Raw genomic sequence first — 20,006 nt, 5'->3', positions numbered from 1 at the left:
CTTAAAACCACCCTCCGAGCAACCCGGAAGTCACTTCCAGTTTGCTCGGAGTGTGGTTTTAAGCGCTCCGAAGGCTTCAGGGACGGTTCCTGAAGCCTCCGGGAGGGGGGGAGGCTCTTTTCGCCCTCCCCAGGCTCCTATAAAGCCTCTGAAGCCTGGGGAAGGCGAAAAATAGCTTTTAAAAAGGTGAACTCAGGTGGCCAGCGCGCGCATGCGTGCTTGCCAGCTGACAGAGCAGCGCCTCGCATGCCCTGACAAATGGCTCCGCGTGCCACTTGTGGCACACGTGCCATAGGTTCGCCATCACTGGTATAGGGTTTCCTGCCAAAGCAGGGGGCTGGACTAGAAGACCTCCAAAGCCCCTTCCTCTCCTCTCCTCCCCTCTCCTCCTACCCTACCCCATCTCTCCTCTCTTCTTCCCTTAATGACCATTTGGAACCCTGGTGGCACAGTGGTTAGAATGCAATATTGCAGGCTGACTCTGCCCCACTGCTAAAAGTTTGATTTTCACCAGGCTCAAGGTTGACTCCATCCTTTTGAGGTTGGTAAAATGAGGACCCAGATTGTTGGAGGTAAATATGCTGACATTGTAAACTGCTTAGAGACGGCGGTAAAGCAATGTGAAGTGTTATATAAGTCTTAAGTGCTTATTGCTATTTGAAGTTGCAACATACTCCAAAAAGTGACTCTCGGTCCATTCTCAAAGTTAGGATTGCTGTATCCCCTTCCATATTCGCTTGTCAACCAGCTCACATTTATGACTGGTTGTAGTGTCCTTGTACTCCTATTTTCACATTTTGTGACTTTGGGGGGCATTTTCTGGCAAAAAATCACCTCTGGTTAGCTGGATTTGGATTTATGACCATAGGAAGTGCTTCATGACTGCAGTGACTTGCTTAATGACTCAATGAGTAAAACTCATTGTAAAATTGAGTCCAGTCACATAGTGACCCGACTTTGCCACCAAAATTCATCATTTAACGACCCCATAATCCCTTGAGGAGTGGAGTCTGGGCAACTGAATGGAGTTAGCAGAGCATTTTAATGGCCGGATGCCCTTCCTGTTGCAAATGCGGAGTTTTGTTCAGCAGATATATTTTCATTGTGCCCAGAGAGAGAAATACATTATCTGCCTCTACCTAGGATTGAACTCACAACCTCCTGATTGTGAGGCGAGAGCTCCACCTCTAGGCCACCACACCACTCTTACCAAGGACTACCTGTATAACTTTATAGATTCCCAAAGAGTCCCAATTCAATAATAATAACCAACTTTAATTTTTTTTCTTTTCCAGGGAACAGATCCATCTTCATGTGCAAGCTGTGTAATCTGTTTTCCCCCAACCAGTCCGAATTGCTGTCTCACGCCTCCGAGAAGCACACCGAAGATGGGACCAAGGTGGACGAAATCATTATTCTGCTCAGGCCTCTCACGACGCCCGCCAGTCTGAATAAAAACGGAGAAGGTACCAGCCGAAAGTCAGACAAAGATGTGAACCCCCTTGTCGCGCTATTGGTCCTAAATTGCTTCCGTCTTAAAACAACCCAATCTTCTTCTTAATTCATAACGGCAGCCGGTCTCTGCGTAATTCATGAAATTCCAACTATCGTCATTAAATGTTCTCTGCATAAGGCGAGGAAGGCTTTGAGGGCCTCCTGAGCTTGCCAGAAGATTTTTTTTCTGTCATGAATTATAAATACGGTTTAATGTCTACAGTGCCACATGTTTACCTTCCCCGTCCTTTAAGGAGAGAGCCCGTAGGCGCGTGAATTTAACTATCCTTATAAATTCGGCTGTGCGCCAGGGTAGAAGTAACAAAGCTGAGCGTTGATGGTTTAGTAATTGATTTATTTCCTGCCTTTATTACTTTTATAAATAAGTAGCTGTTAATCCAGCGTTGCCCAAGTATTTATTTATCACAATCTTGTATTAGAAAGGAATGGCGATGTCAAGTGGCAGTGTAAGTGCGGAATGGGCTGTCCTCCCTCCTTCCATGAACGTCGCTGCAATTCCTGAAGAAGCAACTTCTCCCTGAGCCTTGATTTCGACGACAATTACATTAGTTAAAAATGTTTTCCCTGTGCCCCCAGAAGCACAGTTCTAATGTTGGATTTTTCCCCCTTACCAGAGGGAGCCCCTTGTGGAGTACTGTGAAGCTGTTACCATGGCAACTCCACTGCCCTGTACAGTAGAAGCCATTTTAAGGCATAACAGGCTGTATATTCTCAGAACACACCCTTAGGGGTGTTAGGGCTGTCTTACCCCCCACAGTATTTTTTTTCCAAAGAGTAAGTCATCTGTGTACCAAGTTTGGTTGAAATTGCTCAAGGCGTTCCAATATTATGCTGGAACATATACGCACACACAGCCATGTTTTTAATGTATAGATTAAAGGCAGCAAACTTGCCTAATATTCCTTCTTCTTCCTATTTCCTCGACATAACTCTGTGAGGTAGTTGGGCTGAGAAAGAGTGACTGGCCCAGTCACCCAGCTGGATTTCCTACCTAAGGTGGAACTAGAACTCGGTGCACCTGGTGATTGATTCAGAGTTACCTAGCCGTCTCTCATACCTGAGGCAGGACTAGAACTCCCAGGCTCCTGAGGTGGCTTTCATGTCTAAGGAAGGATTAAAACTTACAGTCTCCTGAGGTAAATTTCACGCCTAAGGAAGGACTAGAACTCACAGTCTCCTGGGGTGGCTTTCATGCCTAAATCTTCTTATAGAAGATTTTATATCTTCTTATAGAAACGTAGCCTTCAAATGTCATCGCTTCTCTTATATACAAGCCATGTATTGTGGTCTGCCAGTGGCCAGCGGATCTGGCAACAGATTCGGACAGTGAGGAGGTTGGGGAGGAACATGGGCCAGTTCTGGAGTCTGGGGAAGGCTCTGATGAGGGCTCTGTGTCGGAAGCAGAGATAGGGCCAGGGTTGTCTGACAGTTATCAGCTGCTTTCAGAGTCAAACATCAGTGAGGCAGATGAACAGCTGGAGCCTGTTCCCAGTGTGCGCATGCGCAGAGTTGCCAGACGAAGGGAACAGTAAGGAACAGGGGTCGACTTGGGAGTAAGGCCACAGGTGGATGATGAATGACCCCTCCCAGAGGAAATAAAAGAGGAGCGAAAGGGGAGTGGAGTTTGCAGGAGACAATTATTTCTTTTAATTGGTTCAAGACTCTCTGAGACTCCTTGCCAAGTTTTGCAGATACCGGCCTGTCAGCTCTCCAAGCCAGATAAGGTCTGTGACAGTAAATCCTCCCTTGAAAGACTTTTCTGGATGTGAATGAGCAGAATTCACAGTAAATTAATAAAAAGAGTTTTTGTCAGGACAAGGATTTTGCTGCATGCTCTTGGGAAGCCTCGGTCAGAACCCCATGACAGTAGAACCAATGCCCCCCCATGCAGTAGCTGCCCCCTGCAAAGCAGCATGCCACGGGGTGGACCTCTGTCATGAGAACAGAGCAATATGGAGCTTCTCTTTGTAATGCTGGTTATCACCTCTGAGACTACAAAGGTGTTCCAGGAAGGATTGATTGCTGCCCATTGGTTTTAAAGATAAGCAGAGCTCTGCTTTGCTCCTAAAACTTCTATTTTGGTGCTCCACAGTTAGCTAGCTCTTAGAGAGCCATTAGGGGAAATTTCCCTTGGAAAGCAGCCAGTGCATCAGATAAGAGGCAGTTGTCATTTGGCAAGTCAATTGGCTTGAATGCTTAGCTTGGCGTTTGTCAAAATAATAATAGTAAGAATAATTCTTGTTATTCATTTTAGATAATAGCCCTCATTTTCTGTAAAGGCAGGACTGGGGACCATTCATAATTTATAATGGAAAATTAACTCTGATGTATTAGCCAAAAAAGACATACAGCACAAAGGTTGAGTGGCTGAGCTGGTGATTGTTGTCCTATCTGAATAGGATGACAAATACTATTTTCCTTTCATTTCTAAGAATGGTATTGTCCCTGGCGCTAATATAATCGGAGGCTGGATGGCACTTGCTAAGTCCGTTTCTGATGTCCGGTTTTAATATTATTGCAGCTGGGTCGAAAGGAAGACAAAAAAAATAAAAAATAAAAAGCTGCACAGCTTATAAGCAAAGCCTTCTGCGGCTCAACTATAGGGAGAGAGACGGCCAATGCTGTAAATCAAGCATCTCTATTATTGGAAGAGCCGGTGGCCAGAAATTTAGTATATATCTTGTAAGTTTTATAGACCGGCATAGAATCATACACTAGAATCGTAAAGCAAGGGACTTTGAAGGTTTTCTAGTCCAACCTCTCTAAGCAGTGCAGGAATCTACATTTCTAAAAGCTAATTTTATTTGCCATTATTATTATTACCATATTTTTTGGACTATAAGACGCACCGGTGTATAAGACGCACCAAGATTTCGAAGAGGTAAGTAAGGAAAAAAAGTTTTTGCCTTCTCTCAGCCCCCAGCAGCATTGTGCAAGCTTCAGCAGGGCTGGGGCAAGGAAAAAGGCCCCCGTTTCTGCCTTGACCCAGCCCTGCTGAAGCCCGCAGAGTGCTGCTGGGGCCTTAGGGAAGGGGAAAAAAAGCCTCCGTTTTTGTCCATTTTTTTTCAAAAATGGGATGCAGGTGCAGGACTTTGGGAGGCCAAAAATGGCTACGCACCAACATTTCCATGCTCTTTTGTGGGGGGAGCGCCTTATGCTCCAAAAAATATGGTAACTCATTTATTAATAGATATTATAATATCATAACACTTCTTCAGACATACATTATTAAACCGAGACAGGCTGTGGATCAAAAGTGGCAATTGGTTATGTCTTCCACACACTGGAGGTTACAGCATTGCTGAGTTCACACAGTACATACAATTAGGCTAAATCTAACTGAAAAGTTAAAAGTTGATCACAAGTGAGAAATCCAAGCACTGTTTCTTAAGGCTTGCATGACAGCTGAACTACCAGCTTTTGCTAATTAACACTGTGCCCCATTGTGGCAGAAATTGATGCAATAAATCTGTCTGGCCATTGATACTTTCAAAAGATTAGCTGTTGGAGGTCTAATTAATATATTATCAAACTCTCTGCAGTTTTCCTTGCACAAATCAGATGGAAATTTCTATACCGTGGACATCCTGGCTGAGCCAAGCAAGCTACGAAAGTGGATTTTAACTTCCATTTCAACTTTCTTCATATATTCTCCCATATACACTAAACTCTTGTGCTGAATGCTGCCTCAGTAGAGGCAGTCCTCGACTTACGAGCACAATTGAGCCCAACATTTCTGTTGCTAAGCCGGCAACATTCGCTCTATAAGACGCACAGACATTTCCACTCGCTTTTTGGGGGGGCGGGGGGACTTTAAAAAAAAATTATTTTCAAACATACAAAATACACAAAAACAAAACTTAGACATAAACTACATTTACACAACACATTGGAACTTCATATTCCTTCTCATAGCAGTTTCAAATCCGTACAATTCTCCTTATGTTATTTCCCCTTCTAATATATTTCATTTTTCACCATTTTTAACCCTCTTATTTTACTTACAATACAATACAATAATAGAGTTGGAAGGGACCTTGGAGGTCTTCTAGTCCAACCCCCTGCCTAGGCAGGAAACCCTATACCGTTTCAGACAAATGGCTATCCAACATCTTCTTAAAGTCTTCCAGTGTTGGGGCATTTACAACTTCTGGAGGCAACTTCTGTTCCACTGATTAATTGTTCTAACTGTCAGGAAATTTCTCCTCAGTTCTAAGTTGCTTCTCTCCTTGATTAGTTTCCACCCATTGCTTCTTGTTCTGCCCTCAGCTGCCTTGGAGGATAGTTTGACTCCCTCTTCTTTGTGGCAACCCCTGAGATATTGGAACAATGCTATCATGTCTCCCCTAGTCCTTCTTTCTCTTAAACTAATCTAAACTTATCTATCTGATATTTTGGGTGATTACCTCTAATGTGTTTAAACTCTATTGAGTGCACATATTCATGGTAATCCTCCTTAACTTTTACTTTTGGGCTTTATTGGCTTCTTTCATTTGACCCTTGTTTCTTTCCTCCATCCACCTATACCATTTTCCCCATATCTGATAATATTCTGTCTCTTCTTTTCCCTGAATTTCTTTTGTTAATTTGTCCATTTCGGCACAGTCCATAACCTTTCTTATTATTTCGTCTTCGCTTGGTATCAATTTATTTTTTCCATTTCTGAGCGAAGGCAATCCTCGCCGCCGTAATTATGTGTAGAATTAAATACTGGATTTCTTTTTTATATTTGGGGAGTGCATCTTATAGTCTGAAAAATACAGTAAATGTCTGTGTTTGGAAGCGGCCATCATTTCTTGCAGACGTTTCATGACCCAACTAGGTAACATCATCAGTAATTTTTTTTTTAAACAAAGTTTTATTGGTCACTATGTAATATTGAATTACTTGTTTAAATGAATACTATGAGTATGGGGGGCGGGGATACCCTTCACACATTGTAACCGTCAAAATTATGTAACCTACTCCAATACCCTTTTCATCATCAGTAATTATTGAAGTTGCATCTTGAATCATACATTTTTTCCCTCCAAATATGTACATTCTAGGTCTTCAGGTTGAAGACCAAGTTAAATTATGTTCGATTAAGATACTTTATTTAATAGCTGGAACAGTAAAATAGATAATGGGCCAGGACACACTGCGGTGGCTTGATTGGTTGGACAATGTGGGGTCCTGCATGAGGCAATCTAGGTTATGATTGGTTGCTGGGTAAAAAGGGGGGATTTCCCTTTTTCCCCGCCTTTTTTTCTTCTGTGTTCTCTGTAATGATTTTACCTCACGATGTCTTGATGTGTCCGGTTATCTTGTTTGCTTTAAATATAGATATGAAATATATTCATTTATATAAAACTACAAGTTTGGGTCAGCATCTTTGACTCCGTTTGGACATGCAATTCCCTGACATGTTCCTTAGATTGTTGTGATTTTGCACAACAGCCATCCATAGTACCGAGTGTCATAAAAATGACAACTTGACAGGGTTGCAACACTTTCGATGTTATCAAAGTGGGTAAAGTTCTAGTGAGAAGCACAGCCTGCTCAGTAAAAAACCTGCTGCTCTGTGTGAGGCTGTGTGTGTGAATACACACACACACAGACAAACACACACACAAACACACACATTTCAGTCATGTATTTCCCCTTATGCATTCTGAATAAATTATTGATGAAGTTCCGCATTGCAAGAAAGCAAGCATGCCTCGATAAATCACCACGAAATAATAAAAGCCTAGATAATGCAACATCCATTATTTTGCAGTAACAAGATTTAATTCCTCGCCCACCTCACCCCTTACCAGGGTATGCATCCTATAACCAAATGGTTAGTTGATGCTTGATTGGAAAAAAAGTATATTTAGGGGGGGAAAACAGCATAATGGCTCTCTGCTTTTGATAGCTCTTTCATTTCTCTGATCCCTTTATTTTTTAAAAAAAAGTCATTTCTAAGAATTGCGCAATATAATAATACAATACAATAGTAGAGTTGGAAGGGACCTTGGGGGTCTTCTAGTCCAACCCCCTGCCTAGGCAGGAAGCCCTATACCACTTCAGACAAATGGCTATCCAACATCTTCTTAAAGACTTCCAGTGTTGGGGCATTCACAACTTCTGGAGGCAAGCTGTTCCACTGATTAATTGTTCTAACTGTCAGGAAGTTTCTCCTCAGTTCTAAGTTGCTTCTCTCCCTGATTAGTTTCCATCCATTGCTTCCTGTTCTACCCTCAGGTGCCTTGGAGAATAGCTTGACTCCCTCTTATTTGTGGCAACCCCTGAGATATTGGAACACTGCTATCATGTCTCCCCTAGTCCTTCTTTCTCTTAAGCTAGACATACCTAGTTCCTGCAACCGTTCTTCATATGTTTTAGTCTCCAGTCCCCTAATCATCTTTGTTGCTCTTCTCTGCACTCTTTCTAGAGTCTCCACATCTTTTTTACATCGTGGCGACCAGAACTGAATGCAGTATTCCAAGTGTGGCCTTACCAAGGCATTATAAAGTGGTATTAACACTTCACGTGATCTTGATTCTATCCCTCTGTTGATGCAGCCTAGAACTGTGTTGGCTTTTTTGGCAGCTGCTGCACACTGCTGGCTCATATTTAAATGGTTGTCCACTAGAACTCCAAGATCCCTTTCACAGTTACTACTACTGAGCAAGGTATCACCTATACTGTACCTGTGCATTCCGTTTTTGTTGCCTAAATGTAGAACCTTACTCTTTTCACCATTGAATTTCATTTTATTAGATAGTGCCCAATGTTCAAGTTTGTCAAGATCCTTCTGTATCTTAAGCCTATCTTCTGGCAGAACTGGATGTTTTTCTCATATTTTTTGGAGGTACTATAGCAGGACACTGAGTGAGTCAGTTTTCCTAGCAGACAGACCAATTTTGGATGGTGATCTTTCTTCTAAGCCTAATCATGAACATAGAGTGTCATCTGCAAATTTGATGAGTTCCCCATTTATTCCCTCATCCAAATCATTGATGAAGATGTTGAAGAGTACTGGGCCTAAAACAGAGCCTTGGGGTACTCCACTGCATACTTCCCTCCATGTAGATTCAGTTCCATTGAGGACTACACGTTGAGTGCGGTTGGTCAGCCAGTTACGAATCCATCTGGTGGTGATGCTGTCTAACCCACATTCTTCTACTTTATCTAGTAGTAGTTTATGGTCTGCCTTATCAAATGCCTTACTGAAGTCCAAGTAAACTATATCGACAGCATTCCTCTGGTCCACTAATTTTGTCACTTTGTCAAAGAATGCAATAAGATTAGTCTGGCATGATCTGTTTTTGACAAACCCATGTTGACTTTTGGCTATTACTTTGTTTACTTCTAGGTGTTCGCTAATTCATTGCTTGATTATCTTTTCCAGAATCTTTCCTGGTATTGAGGTCTGGCTGATAGGTCTATAGCAGCAAGGGTGAACCTTTTTTGGCTCGCGTACCGTAAGTGGGGCGCGCGCAGGGGGGTTGTGTGCAGATGTGCCACACCCATAATGCAATGCGCGACCCCCCAGTGCGCATGCATGCACTACAGGTGCGACCCCCCATTTTTGCATGCTTTTTTTGCCCTCCCCAGGCTCCAGAGGCTTTATGGGAGCCTGGGGAGGGGGGAAAGAGCCTCCCCCGCCCCCCAGGAAGCCCTCCGGAGGCATCAGGGACCTTCAGGAGGCTTCCCTGAAGCCTCTGAAGCAGTCAAAATGACCTTCTAGGCAAACCGGAAATCACTTCTGGCTTGCTCGGAGGGTCATTTTAAGAGCTCCGAAGGCTTCAGGGACCATCAAGAGGCTCCCCTGAAGCCTTTGGAGCGCTCAAGACGACCCTCCGAGCAAACCAGAAGTGCATTCCCGAACTTCCGGTTTGCCCATAGGGCCGTTTTTTTGCGCTCTGGAGGCTTCAGGGAAGCTCATGAAACCTCTGGAGGGCCTCCAGGGAGGGCGGGGGGCTCTTTTTACCCTCCCCAGGCTCCTATAAAGCCTCTGGAGCCTGGGGAGGGTGAAAAATGGCTTTAAAAAAGGGTGAACTCAGCGGCCAGCGCGCTCATGCGCGCTGGCCAGCTGACAGGGCAGCGCCTCGCGTGCCCTGACAAATGGCTCCGCGTGCCACAGGTTCGCCATCACTGGTCTATAGTTTCTATTTTTTTTCTTTTTTGAAGATGGGAACCACATCAGCTCTTTTCCAGTCCTCTGGCAGTTCCCCGGTGCTCCAGGATCTCTGAAAGATATAGTTCAGTGGTTCTGAGATCTCGTCTGCCAGTTCCTTCAGAACCGTGGGGTGTTAGCTGTCCAGTCCTGGTGATTTGAACTCGTCTAGGGTAGACAGGTGCTCACTTACCATTTTCTTCCCTATTTCAATTTGTGTTCCTAGTCTGATTTTTGTGGTGCTGTTTTTGATAGGTTGGACTGTTTTATCCCTTTGTGTAAAGACAGATACAAAAAATGAGTTAATAATAATAATAATAATAATAATAATAATAATAATAATAATAATAATAATAATAATAATAATAATAATAATAATAAAAAATTTGAATTTATTAGCCGCTCCCTTTCCACACAGGACTCGGGGCGGCGTACAATAAGACATATAAAAACATAAAACATATGTGCAAACACATAAACATCCAAATACACACATATACAAAGACATACATGCACGGAGGAGGTAACAAATTACATCGCATTAGGACAATTAAAAATCACCATTAAAAACCCCATTAATAATAACACAATTTAAAAATTTAAAAGGACTGTCAGGAGGAATAAGAAAAAATTTACGGTTGAGCCAGGCCAGATAATTGAAAGAGGTGGGTCTTCAGCTGTACACGGAAAGAGCGGAGATCGGAAGTAATCCTGATGTCACGGGGGAGGTCATTCCACAGGGCTGGGCCCATCACAGAGAAGGCTCTGCGCCTGGGTGTCGCCCCCCGACACTATCTAGTGGACGGCACCCGAAGAAGTCCCTCTCTGTGTGAGCGGATTGGTCGTAGGGATGTATGGGGCAGGATGCGATCCTGCATGTAACTAGGTCCTGTGCCATGAAGCGCTTTAAAGATCGTAATCAAAACCTTGAAACGCACTCGGTAGACTATAGGAAGCCAGTGCAGCTCGCGCAGGAGAGGTGTTACAGGGGAGTATCTAGTCCTCCCCATAATCACCCGCGCGGCCGCATTCTGGACCAACTGCAGTCTCCGAGTGCATCTCAAGGGAAGCCCCATGTAGAGAGCATTGCAGTAGTCCAGGCGAGACGTCACCAGCGCGTGGGTGACTGTGCGTAGGGCATCCCGGTCCAATAAGGGGCGCGGTTGGTGCATCAGGCGAACCTGATGGAACGCCCCCCTTGCCACGGCTGTTACATGGTTATCCATGGACAGCCGGGCATCCAGGAGGACGCCCAAATTGCGCACCCGTTCCACGGGGGCCAGTTGCTCGCCCCCAATGGCCAGAGATGGAAGCATCTGGTTGAACCGGGAGGCCGGAAGCCACAGCCACTCCGTCTTGGAAGGGTTGAGTTTTAGTCAGTTGCCATCCATCCAGACCCGTACGGCCTCCAAACACCGGGACATCATTTCAACGGCCTCGTTGGGGTGGTTCGGGGTGGAAATGTATAGCTGAGTATCATCAGCATACAGATGATATCCCACCCCAAAACCACGGATGATCTTGCCCAGCGGTTTCATATATGTGTTGAACAGGAGAGGCGAGAGCACCGACCCCTGTGGCACCCCACATGTGAGGGGGCTCAGGGTCGATCTCTGCTCCCCTGCCAACACACGTTGCATCCGGCCAGAGAGGTAGGAGCCAAACCACCGTAAAACGGTGCCCCTGACTCCCAGCCCCTCTAGTCGGTGCAACAGGATACCATGGTCGATGGTATCGAACGCCGCCGAGAGATCTAATAGGACCAGGATAGAGGAACAACCCCTATCTCTTGCCCTCCAGAGATCATCAACCAACGTGACCAATGCCGTCTCCGTGCTGTGCCCGGGTCGGAAGCCGGACTGGCGTGGGTCTAGATAATCATTCTCCTCCAGGTGACGTGGAAACTGTTGTGCCACCACACTCTCTACAACCTTCGCTAAAAAGGGAAGGTTGGAGACTGGATGATAATTGATTAGGTCCGTTGGGTCCAGGGAAGGCTTCTTGAGCAGGGGCCTCACAACCGCCTCTTTCAAGGCGGCCGGCAGAAACCCCTCGCCCAACGAGGCGTTCACTAGGCCCAGGAGCCAGTCGCGTGTAACCTCCCAGGATGCCAGTACAAGCCAGGAGGGACACGGGTCCAATAAACATGTGGTAGGTCGCAAACGTCCACGCAACCTGTCCAAATCCTCGATGGCAACCGAGTCAAACTCCTCCCAGAGTGGTCCCTCAAGACTCGCCTCGGGCGCCTCCACTGGACCACTGAAAGGGGCCCATCCCATCCGGATTTGAGCGACTTTGTCCTGTAGATATTTCCCAAACTCCTCTGCTCTGCCCTGTAAGGGGGCTTCCCGCGGCCTCTCAGACAAGAGGGAGCGAGTCACCCGAAACAGGGCGGCAGGGCGGTTATCTGCGGACGCAATGAGAGCGGCACAATGTTGACGTTTGGCCGCTCTTAGTGCCACAAGGTATGTCCTCAAATAGGCTCGTGCCTGTGCTCGGTCAAATTCAGAACGGGAGGATCTCCAACGACTCTCTAGGCGTCTCTTGTGGCGTTTCATCACCCTTAGCTCCTCGGTAAACCAAGGGGCCAGGGTGGTTCGTCGCCGCAGGAGAGGCCGCAAAGGCGCCACTCGGTCTAGGGCCCCGGTGGTCACACTATTCCATGCGTCCACCAGGTCCTCCACCCGGGGGCGGGTCAGGTCTACAGGAGGTGGCCCAAGCTCCGTCTGGAACTTATCTGGTTCCATCAGGCGCTTGGGGTGGAACCATCTAATACCTTCCGGTTCCGCCTCCCCGCAGCGGGGGGTAGCACCAGGGAAGTCAAGTCGGAGAAGTGAGTGATCTGACCATGACAGGGGAATAATAGTTGAATCCCCTATTCCCAGATCACTCGTCCACTGGCCAGAGAGAAAGACAAGATCCAGCGTATGGCCTCCCTCGTGAGTAGGGCCCTGAATTAATTGGGTCAGGTCCATGGCTGTCATGGAAGCCATGAACTCCCGAACCCCCTCAGACGCTTCTCCCATCGACGGCAGGTTAAAATCCCCCATCACTAAAAGTTTGGGGGTCTCAACCGCCACCGATGAGATCAGCTCGAGGAGTTCAGGCAGGGCCGCTGATGTATAGCGAGGAGCCAGGTATACTATCAGCAGGCCCAACTGCCTCCCTGGGCCCCATCTCACGGCAAGGGACTCACACCCGGATGTCTGCGGAACAGTGAACTCTCTCGGCTCCAAGTCTTCCCGGATAATCACTGCTACCCCACCGCCCCTTCCCTGGGCCCGAGGCTGGTGAAATGCTCGATAACCTGGCGGGCACATTTCCACGAGGGGTAGGCCTCCCTCGTGGCCCAACCAGGTCTCAGTTATTCCTGCGAGGTCCGGCTCCCCCTCCAAAATTAGATCGTGGATGAGGGGGGCCTTATTAACAACGGACCTCGCATTGCATAACAGCAGTCTCAGGCCTTGGGTCTGTAGATCCTGACCACCTAGTATGCAGGGGTTGGTACAAACGACCGGGTATGACCAAAAACCCCGGTCTCCCAACCGACTATGCACTCTTGATCTGTCCTCGCACCTGCCCCTCCCCACGACCGTTGGTATCAAAGAGCCCTGCACAGGAATGCTATCTTCCCTCTCCTCCCCCACTCCGCTCCCTCCTCCTTCGACCACACCTAGATGCCTTTCTCTACCATCACTCCTGACCTGTTCCCCCCCCCCCATCCCTGGAACCCCTTACAATTTTTAAAAAACAATTAATTAAAAAACCCCTCAATGTGCGCTTCCTCCACCTCTCTGGGTTAATGAACCCGTCCTCAAGGTGGGCCCTTGAAAGGGCAGGAGGCCATAACTGCGAGAGGGGGGACTCTCGTAGCTGTAGCAGGTCTAGCCTCGTATATAACATAATTGGACAGGGCCAAGTTCATCAAGTGGGAGCTGTCGATGTTAATATGCGTTAGCAGCCGCAATTCCCACTAAGGGGATAGTCCTGGCAAGGGAATAGTTCTGGCAAGGGGATAGGCTGATGGAGATAGTCCACATCTAGATGAGAATGATGGGCTGATGGAAATAAAATAGCCAGCTGGTGAATAAAAGGCTGCAGCTAAGGGGTAGTTCGTAATAGGCGGAAGGGCGGGTAGCCCATAATAAGTAGGTGGTAAATGAGTGGGGGTGGGTGGGTAGTAATGAGCACAGCAAAGTACAGGGTCAGACCTTATGCATGGGCCTCTGATGTTCCAAAGCCTCCGTTCCATGGCCTGCCATAGTTATAAATAGTCCTCCATCCATTTGGCCACCCATAGTCGTTGTTATTGGGCCCAGGGGGGCTGCATCGGCCTCCCTGCGGCCTCCCTGCAGCCCTTCTGCCGATCTTACCACTCTCCACTTCCTCCGGCGCCTCAGGCCTCACTCTCCTTCCCTTCTTCCCTCCGGCGCCTCGGGTCTCTCGGGCCTCCCTCGGGCCTCGCTCTCCTTCTCGCGGCCCTCTCGCCGGTCTAGATTCACAATCGCCGGCCAGTTTGGAGCTCAGCGTCCCCTAGCTCGCAATTCGGGCCGCTCAGCTCTCCTGGGTTGCCACCATCTCTCTAATGCTTTCAGTCAAACAGACCAGTCAAACAGACCACCGCCGCCGTCCTCCAGCCTTCTCCAGCCTCCTCCGCCCCCTCCGCTCAGGCCTTTACTGCTCCGCCGCTCCGCCGCTCCGCTGGCGCTCCGCCGGCGCTCCGCCGCTCCGGCTCAAGAACGCCAGCCGCCATGCCGGCTCAAAAACGCCAGCCACCATGCCGCGCCAACCGGCGCACTGTCCTCCTCCTGCCCGGCTGCCCGACCGACCTGACGGGCCAGCCTGGAGCCGGGCAGGGTGCCAGTATGTTCGGCGCCAGAAATCCCGACCCTCGAGCTGGAAATGAGGGTCGGCAGCATCCCGCCCGTCAAAGAGCCCTCCGCATTTAGCGGAGCTCAGAGGCAGCCCTCCATTCCCTCCGGAAGCTCCTCCTCCTCCCTAGTTAAATAGTTCTGCTTTCTCCCTGTTGCTTGTCACCTTCTTGCCACTTTGTCCCAGCAATGGACCAATTGTCTCCTTTTTTCTTGCTTTTAACATGTTGGAAGAAGCTTTTCTGTTATTTTTTACTTTTGTGGCAAGCCTTTCTTCATTGTGAGCCTTAGCTTTCCTCACTTCATCTTTACGGGCTCGGGCTATTTGCCGATATTCTGCCTTAGTTATGTCCCCCTCTTTCCACCTTTTATACTTACCTTTTTTGTCTTTCAATTTGTCAGAGAGTTGTTTATGCAGCCATGCTAGTTTCTTTGGGAAGCTGTTATTTTTCTTCTTCATTAGTATTGTGCTAGACTGGGCTTTTGTAATCTCATTTTTCAAAATTTCCCAAGCTTCTTGAATTGTTTTCCCCTTGAGGATTCTCATCTTCCCAAGCTCTCTCTAAGTTTATTGAAATTAGCTAGAAATGAGAGAGTCTTAGCTAGACTGATAATCAAGGGAAGATTATAGCTCTCTTAAATTCTAACCAGAGAAGGCATAAATTGGAACTGAAAAATAGAAAGGCTGGGACATCTATTTTTCTTTTCCTTTTTTAGAAAAAAACTTTTTGTTGAAGTTTAAAATTACAAAGATAAAAAACCAATACAGACCAAGAATAACATAAATAAGAAAATATAGTGCAAAAAGAAAAAAAGGGGCAAGAGGGAGATAGATAGATAGATGATAGATAGATAGATAGATAGATAGATAGATAGATAGATGATAGATAGATAGATAGATAGATAGATAGATAGATAGATAGATAGATAAAAAACTAATACAAACCAAGACATAGTGCAAAACAGTGCAAAAAGGAGAAAAGGAGCATGAGGGCGATGGATGGATGGATGGATTAATAGATCTTCCCTCTTCATCAAGAATAAATCTAAACATTTTACTTTCTTTTTTTCTTTTTGATGTATGTTGTTTCTGGTAACCTCTATCCCCTCTGTATGAAAGGGGAGTTGTGTGAATATACTGTATGTGAATATTTTTTTAGACTCTCACACTCGGTTTCTGTATTTTTTGAATTTGTAAAATATCTGGAGTTCATTTCTATTGATTTTTTTCTTATAACCTGGGATTGAAATATAGAAGAAAAAATATCTTCTTTGTTGCTTGATCAAGTTTCAAATTAAAATGGCTGAACCGTGGCTGAACCCTAAGAAAGGAGCTGAATTTCTCTTTAAAAAAGCTTGATACGATGATAGCAATTTTGCAAGAGTACAGTAAGTCTAAACATTTCCAATAGTTTAACTTTAAACAAGTAAATTTTATAATTCTTTTCTTTTACACCTTACCATAATATTTTCTACTCTCTCTCTCTCTCTCTCTCTCTCACACACACACACACCTCTTCCTCCCATGTCTTATATCTATAAACAAATCTTTAAAACTTCATCTGTCAAAGTTAATCGAGAAAAATTCCATTAAGAGCCACTCGAAAGAACAAATTGAAAATATTAATCTTTAATCCCTTCAAATAATACACCACAAATTAATTTCTGATCATCTTCTTTTCATCTCCAATATCACAGCTTATCATTTTTTCTATAAATACAACAAAGCTCTTTTTCCTATACCTTATTTACAAACAAGTCTCATTCACTCCTACTCAAATAAATCCCATTAAAACTGCTAGAAAAAAAGAGGCTCATATACAGTTTAGCCTTGATCAAATAGGCCAACTTTGTAAAACCTTAATTTTTGTTTTAAGGGTTTTAAGTGTTCCTTTTAGATAATATCCTAAAAGCTGGTTTCTTTTTTTTTTCTTTTCTCCTGAATTCCTTCATAGGTATAACACATCTTTTCATAAATCCAAACTAAGGAAATTAGCTAAGTCATTTTTCTGAGTTAAAATCCACATATCCAACCATTACTCTGGTTTATTATTTGCATGTCTTTTTCGAAATGGAAATTTCAGCCAGTTTCATTTGTTGCACTTTGTCAATATGGACATAATCTGTTAGTTTTAATTAAATCCATATTGAAAACACCTTGATATTCAGCTATGCCCCTTCTATCTTTTGTTTTAAGACATTTTAATTGTATCACTCTAAAGAGTAACTTCTGAGTACATTGTTGCCAAATATCCTTAAATTCTTCAGAGTTAATACATTTTTTCTCCATTCTGTATTAGTGAGAGTTCTCTTTTAATTATAATACAATACAATAATAAAATAGCAGAGTTGGAAGGGACCTTGGAGGTCTTCTAGTCCAACCCCCTGCCTAGGCAGGAAACCTTATACCGTTTCAGACAAATGGCTATCCAACATCTTCTTAAAGACTTCCAGTGTTGGGGCATTCACAACTTCTGGAGGCAAGTTGTTCCACTGATTAATTGTTCTCACTGTCAGGACATTTCTGCTTAGTTCTAAGTTGCTTCTCTCCTTGATTAGTTTCCACCCATTGCTTCTTGTTCTACATTTCTTGTTCTACACTTGTTCTACGCTATAATTTTTAATTCTTTCTGGTTGCCTCTAGTAACCTGCCCTGAAGATCTGTTCTTATCATGTTTTGTTCTCAAACAGGAAGAGATTTCTGACACTTAAGCTCAGATCTTCTTATATTTTAATAAGATTTTTAAAAACAACAACACGAAATACACTTACAACTTTTTCAAAACCTTGTTTCCAGTCAATCTGGCACCTTAGTCAATTTAAACAATTTCCAAAATCAACGTTCTAATCAGTATTGGTATCCTCTTTTCTTCACTACCAGTTCGGAAGCTGGAGCATGCACGGAAGGTCCGTGATGACGTCTGGGTGGGAGGGCGGAGCCTCGCACCACCGCTACTACCTGTTCTTTTACTTTTGATTTTTTTAATCATCCTTTTATTGCTTCTTTCCAAATTAAAACAAAAGTATGTAAGTTTTCAAACTTACATAAATCTTCTTTCACGATGGGTTGGAGGGAAATCACCCAGTGTAATAAAACATGTCCTTCTGGAGGTCTTAATGGCCAAAAGGCAATTTGTAGGCCATTTCCAATAAAAGCGATTAAAAGGTGAGATAGGAGAACCCAGCATGCTTATAAAAAGCTCCCAATTGTGGGTTAGGGGGAGGGTCTCCAAACTTGGCAACTTTAAGATTTGTGGACTTCAACTCCCAGAATTCCCCAACCTGTATTGCTGGCTAAGGAATTCTGGGAGTTGAAGTCCACAAGTCTTTAAAGCTACCAAGTTTGGAGACCTCTTGCTAAGGCAAAGTTCCACTTTCAACCCCAAACGTCTGCTCCGCTAAAACCTAAGCCATCTTAATCCATCATTTTTCTCCGGAAGCCTTCCTGAGGCATCACTTTTCCATACATTGATGGGTTCACATTGTCACTGTGTTTTTTTGTTTGCCAGCTGTGCTTAAACTCTAAGACATACGGTAGACTGATCTGATTCTTATCACTAAGCTCACTACGCATGTCCACATTCTTTTCTTTCTTTTCTTTTTGTTTGCTTGCCAAGAAGGTAGGCAGGAACACTGCCAAAATGTAATCATTAGCTAGTAAGTTTTGTTTTCATTTTCTTTACAATAAAATGTGTTTCTTAGAATATATCTCAGGTTTAGTTTTCTTAATTTTGCAGTATACTTCAAGGAAAAACCACAGTTCATCCCTCATTAAATACAATTACCCCAGGAGGGGAACAGGGCTGAATTTCCACCCTGACACACATGTTGCAGCAAGCAAGTTGTTTTTGGGGGTGTATTTTGCAAGCAGCTGATGAGGGACACATAAATCACAGCTCACAGTTATAGACCTTAAAGGTAAAGGTTCTCCTCGCAAATACGTGCTTGTTGTTCCTGACTCTAGGGCGCAGTGCTTATCTCTGTTTCAAAGCCAAAGAGCCAGCGCTGTCCAAAGATGTCTCCGTAGTCATGTGGCCGGCATGACTAAATGCTGAAGGCACACAGAACGCTGTTCCCTTCCCACCAAAGCTGGTCCCTATTTTCCTACTTGCATTTTTACGTGCTTTCGAACTGCTAGGTTGGCAGAAGCTGGGACAAGTAACGGGAGCTCACTCCGTTACGCGACGCTAGGGATTTGAATTGCCGACCTTTATGATCGACAAGCTCAGCATCTTAGCCACTGAGCCAACACATCCCTACCTTAGGTTGGGTTAACTCGGGATGCTTAAGCCAAATCGAACCCAACTATGATTTTGGCTTCCTGCATTATGTGTGAATCCAGTTGGTTTGGCTCCCAATTGTTTCTTTTTTGAGAAATCCTTTCCTGAAAGAATCCTTAGATGGGTAATTTTGAAATAAGTAGCCATCAGAGGAAACATCACCCAATGCCCCAACACACTCACAAGACCTGACAAACATTTTTACCATATTTTTCATTCATGTAATGCTCTCTACATGGGGCTCCCCTTGAGATGCACCCGAAGGCTGCAGTTGGTTCAGAATGCGGCCGCGCGGGCAATTGCAGGAGTTACTAGGTACTCCCATGTAACACCTCTCCTGCGCGGGCTGCACTGGCTACCTGTGGCTTTTTGGGTGCGTTTCAAGGTGCTGACTATCATCTTTAAAGCGCTCCATGGCACAGGACCTAGGTATTTGCGGGATCGCATCCTGCCCCACACATCCCTTCGGCCGATCCGCTATCACAGGGAGGGACTCCTCCGGGTGCCGTTCACTAGGCAGTGCCAGCGGGCGACGCCCAGGAGCAGGGCCTTCTCTGTGATGGGCCCGACCCTCTGGAATGACCTCCCCCCCGATATCAGAAAAACCACCAATCTCTGCTCCTTCCGTAAGAAGCTTAAAACCCACCTGTTCAATGTAGCCGGCCTGGCCTAATCCCAGCTTAGTCCCTCAAGTCTGTATTTTAAATTTTTAGGGGTGGGTTTTAGGTTGTTTTTAATTTTTATCACTTTGTACAGCCTATTGTTTAATTCGATTTTATGGGAATTTAAGGGTATTTATTTTTGTATACGGTTTTTAATGAGATGTCTGTACACCGCCCCGAGTCCCTTCGGAGAGAGGGGGCGGTCTATAAATCAAATTAATAATAATAATAATAATAATAATAATAATAATAATAATAATAATAATAATTCTTTAAATAGAATAACAGAGCTGAAAGGCACCTTGGAGGTCATCTAGTCCAATCCCTTGCTTAGCAAAAAAAAAAAAAACTATATTATTTCAGACAAGTGACTGTCCAGTCTCTTCTTAAAATCCTCCAGTGATGGGGCACTAGAAAATAGATTGATTTCCTCATCTTTGTTGTAGTCCCTCCAAGATTGGAACATTCTCTTACACATTTTTTTTCTTCCTGATGCAAGCAGCATATTTTTCTTAGCTGTTTTCAGCCTTCA

At 44.9% G+C, this 20,006-nt stretch overlaps 1 protein-coding gene across 1 annotated transcript in view; it reads left to right on the top strand.

Moving 5' to 3' along the window:
* ZFAT (zinc finger and AT-hook domain containing) overlaps positions 1-20,006 on the top strand; it is a 161,384-nt gene that overhangs the window by 16,924 nt on the left and 124,454 nt on the right. The window contains exon 2 of the mRNA XM_081951039.1: positions 1,296-1,466. Within this exon, the coding sequence (XP_081807165.1) occupies positions 1,296-1,466 (171 nt within the window). The remainder of the gene's footprint in view (positions 1-1,295; positions 1,467-20,006) is intronic.

The sequence above is a fragment of the Natrix helvetica genome (genome assembly GCF_964273705.1).
Source record: "Natrix helvetica genome assembly, chromosome: 4".
Lineage (NCBI taxonomy): Eukaryota > Metazoa > Chordata > Lepidosauria > Squamata > Natricidae > Natrix > Natrix helvetica.
This window is presented reverse-complemented; position numbering and strand designations above follow the sequence as displayed.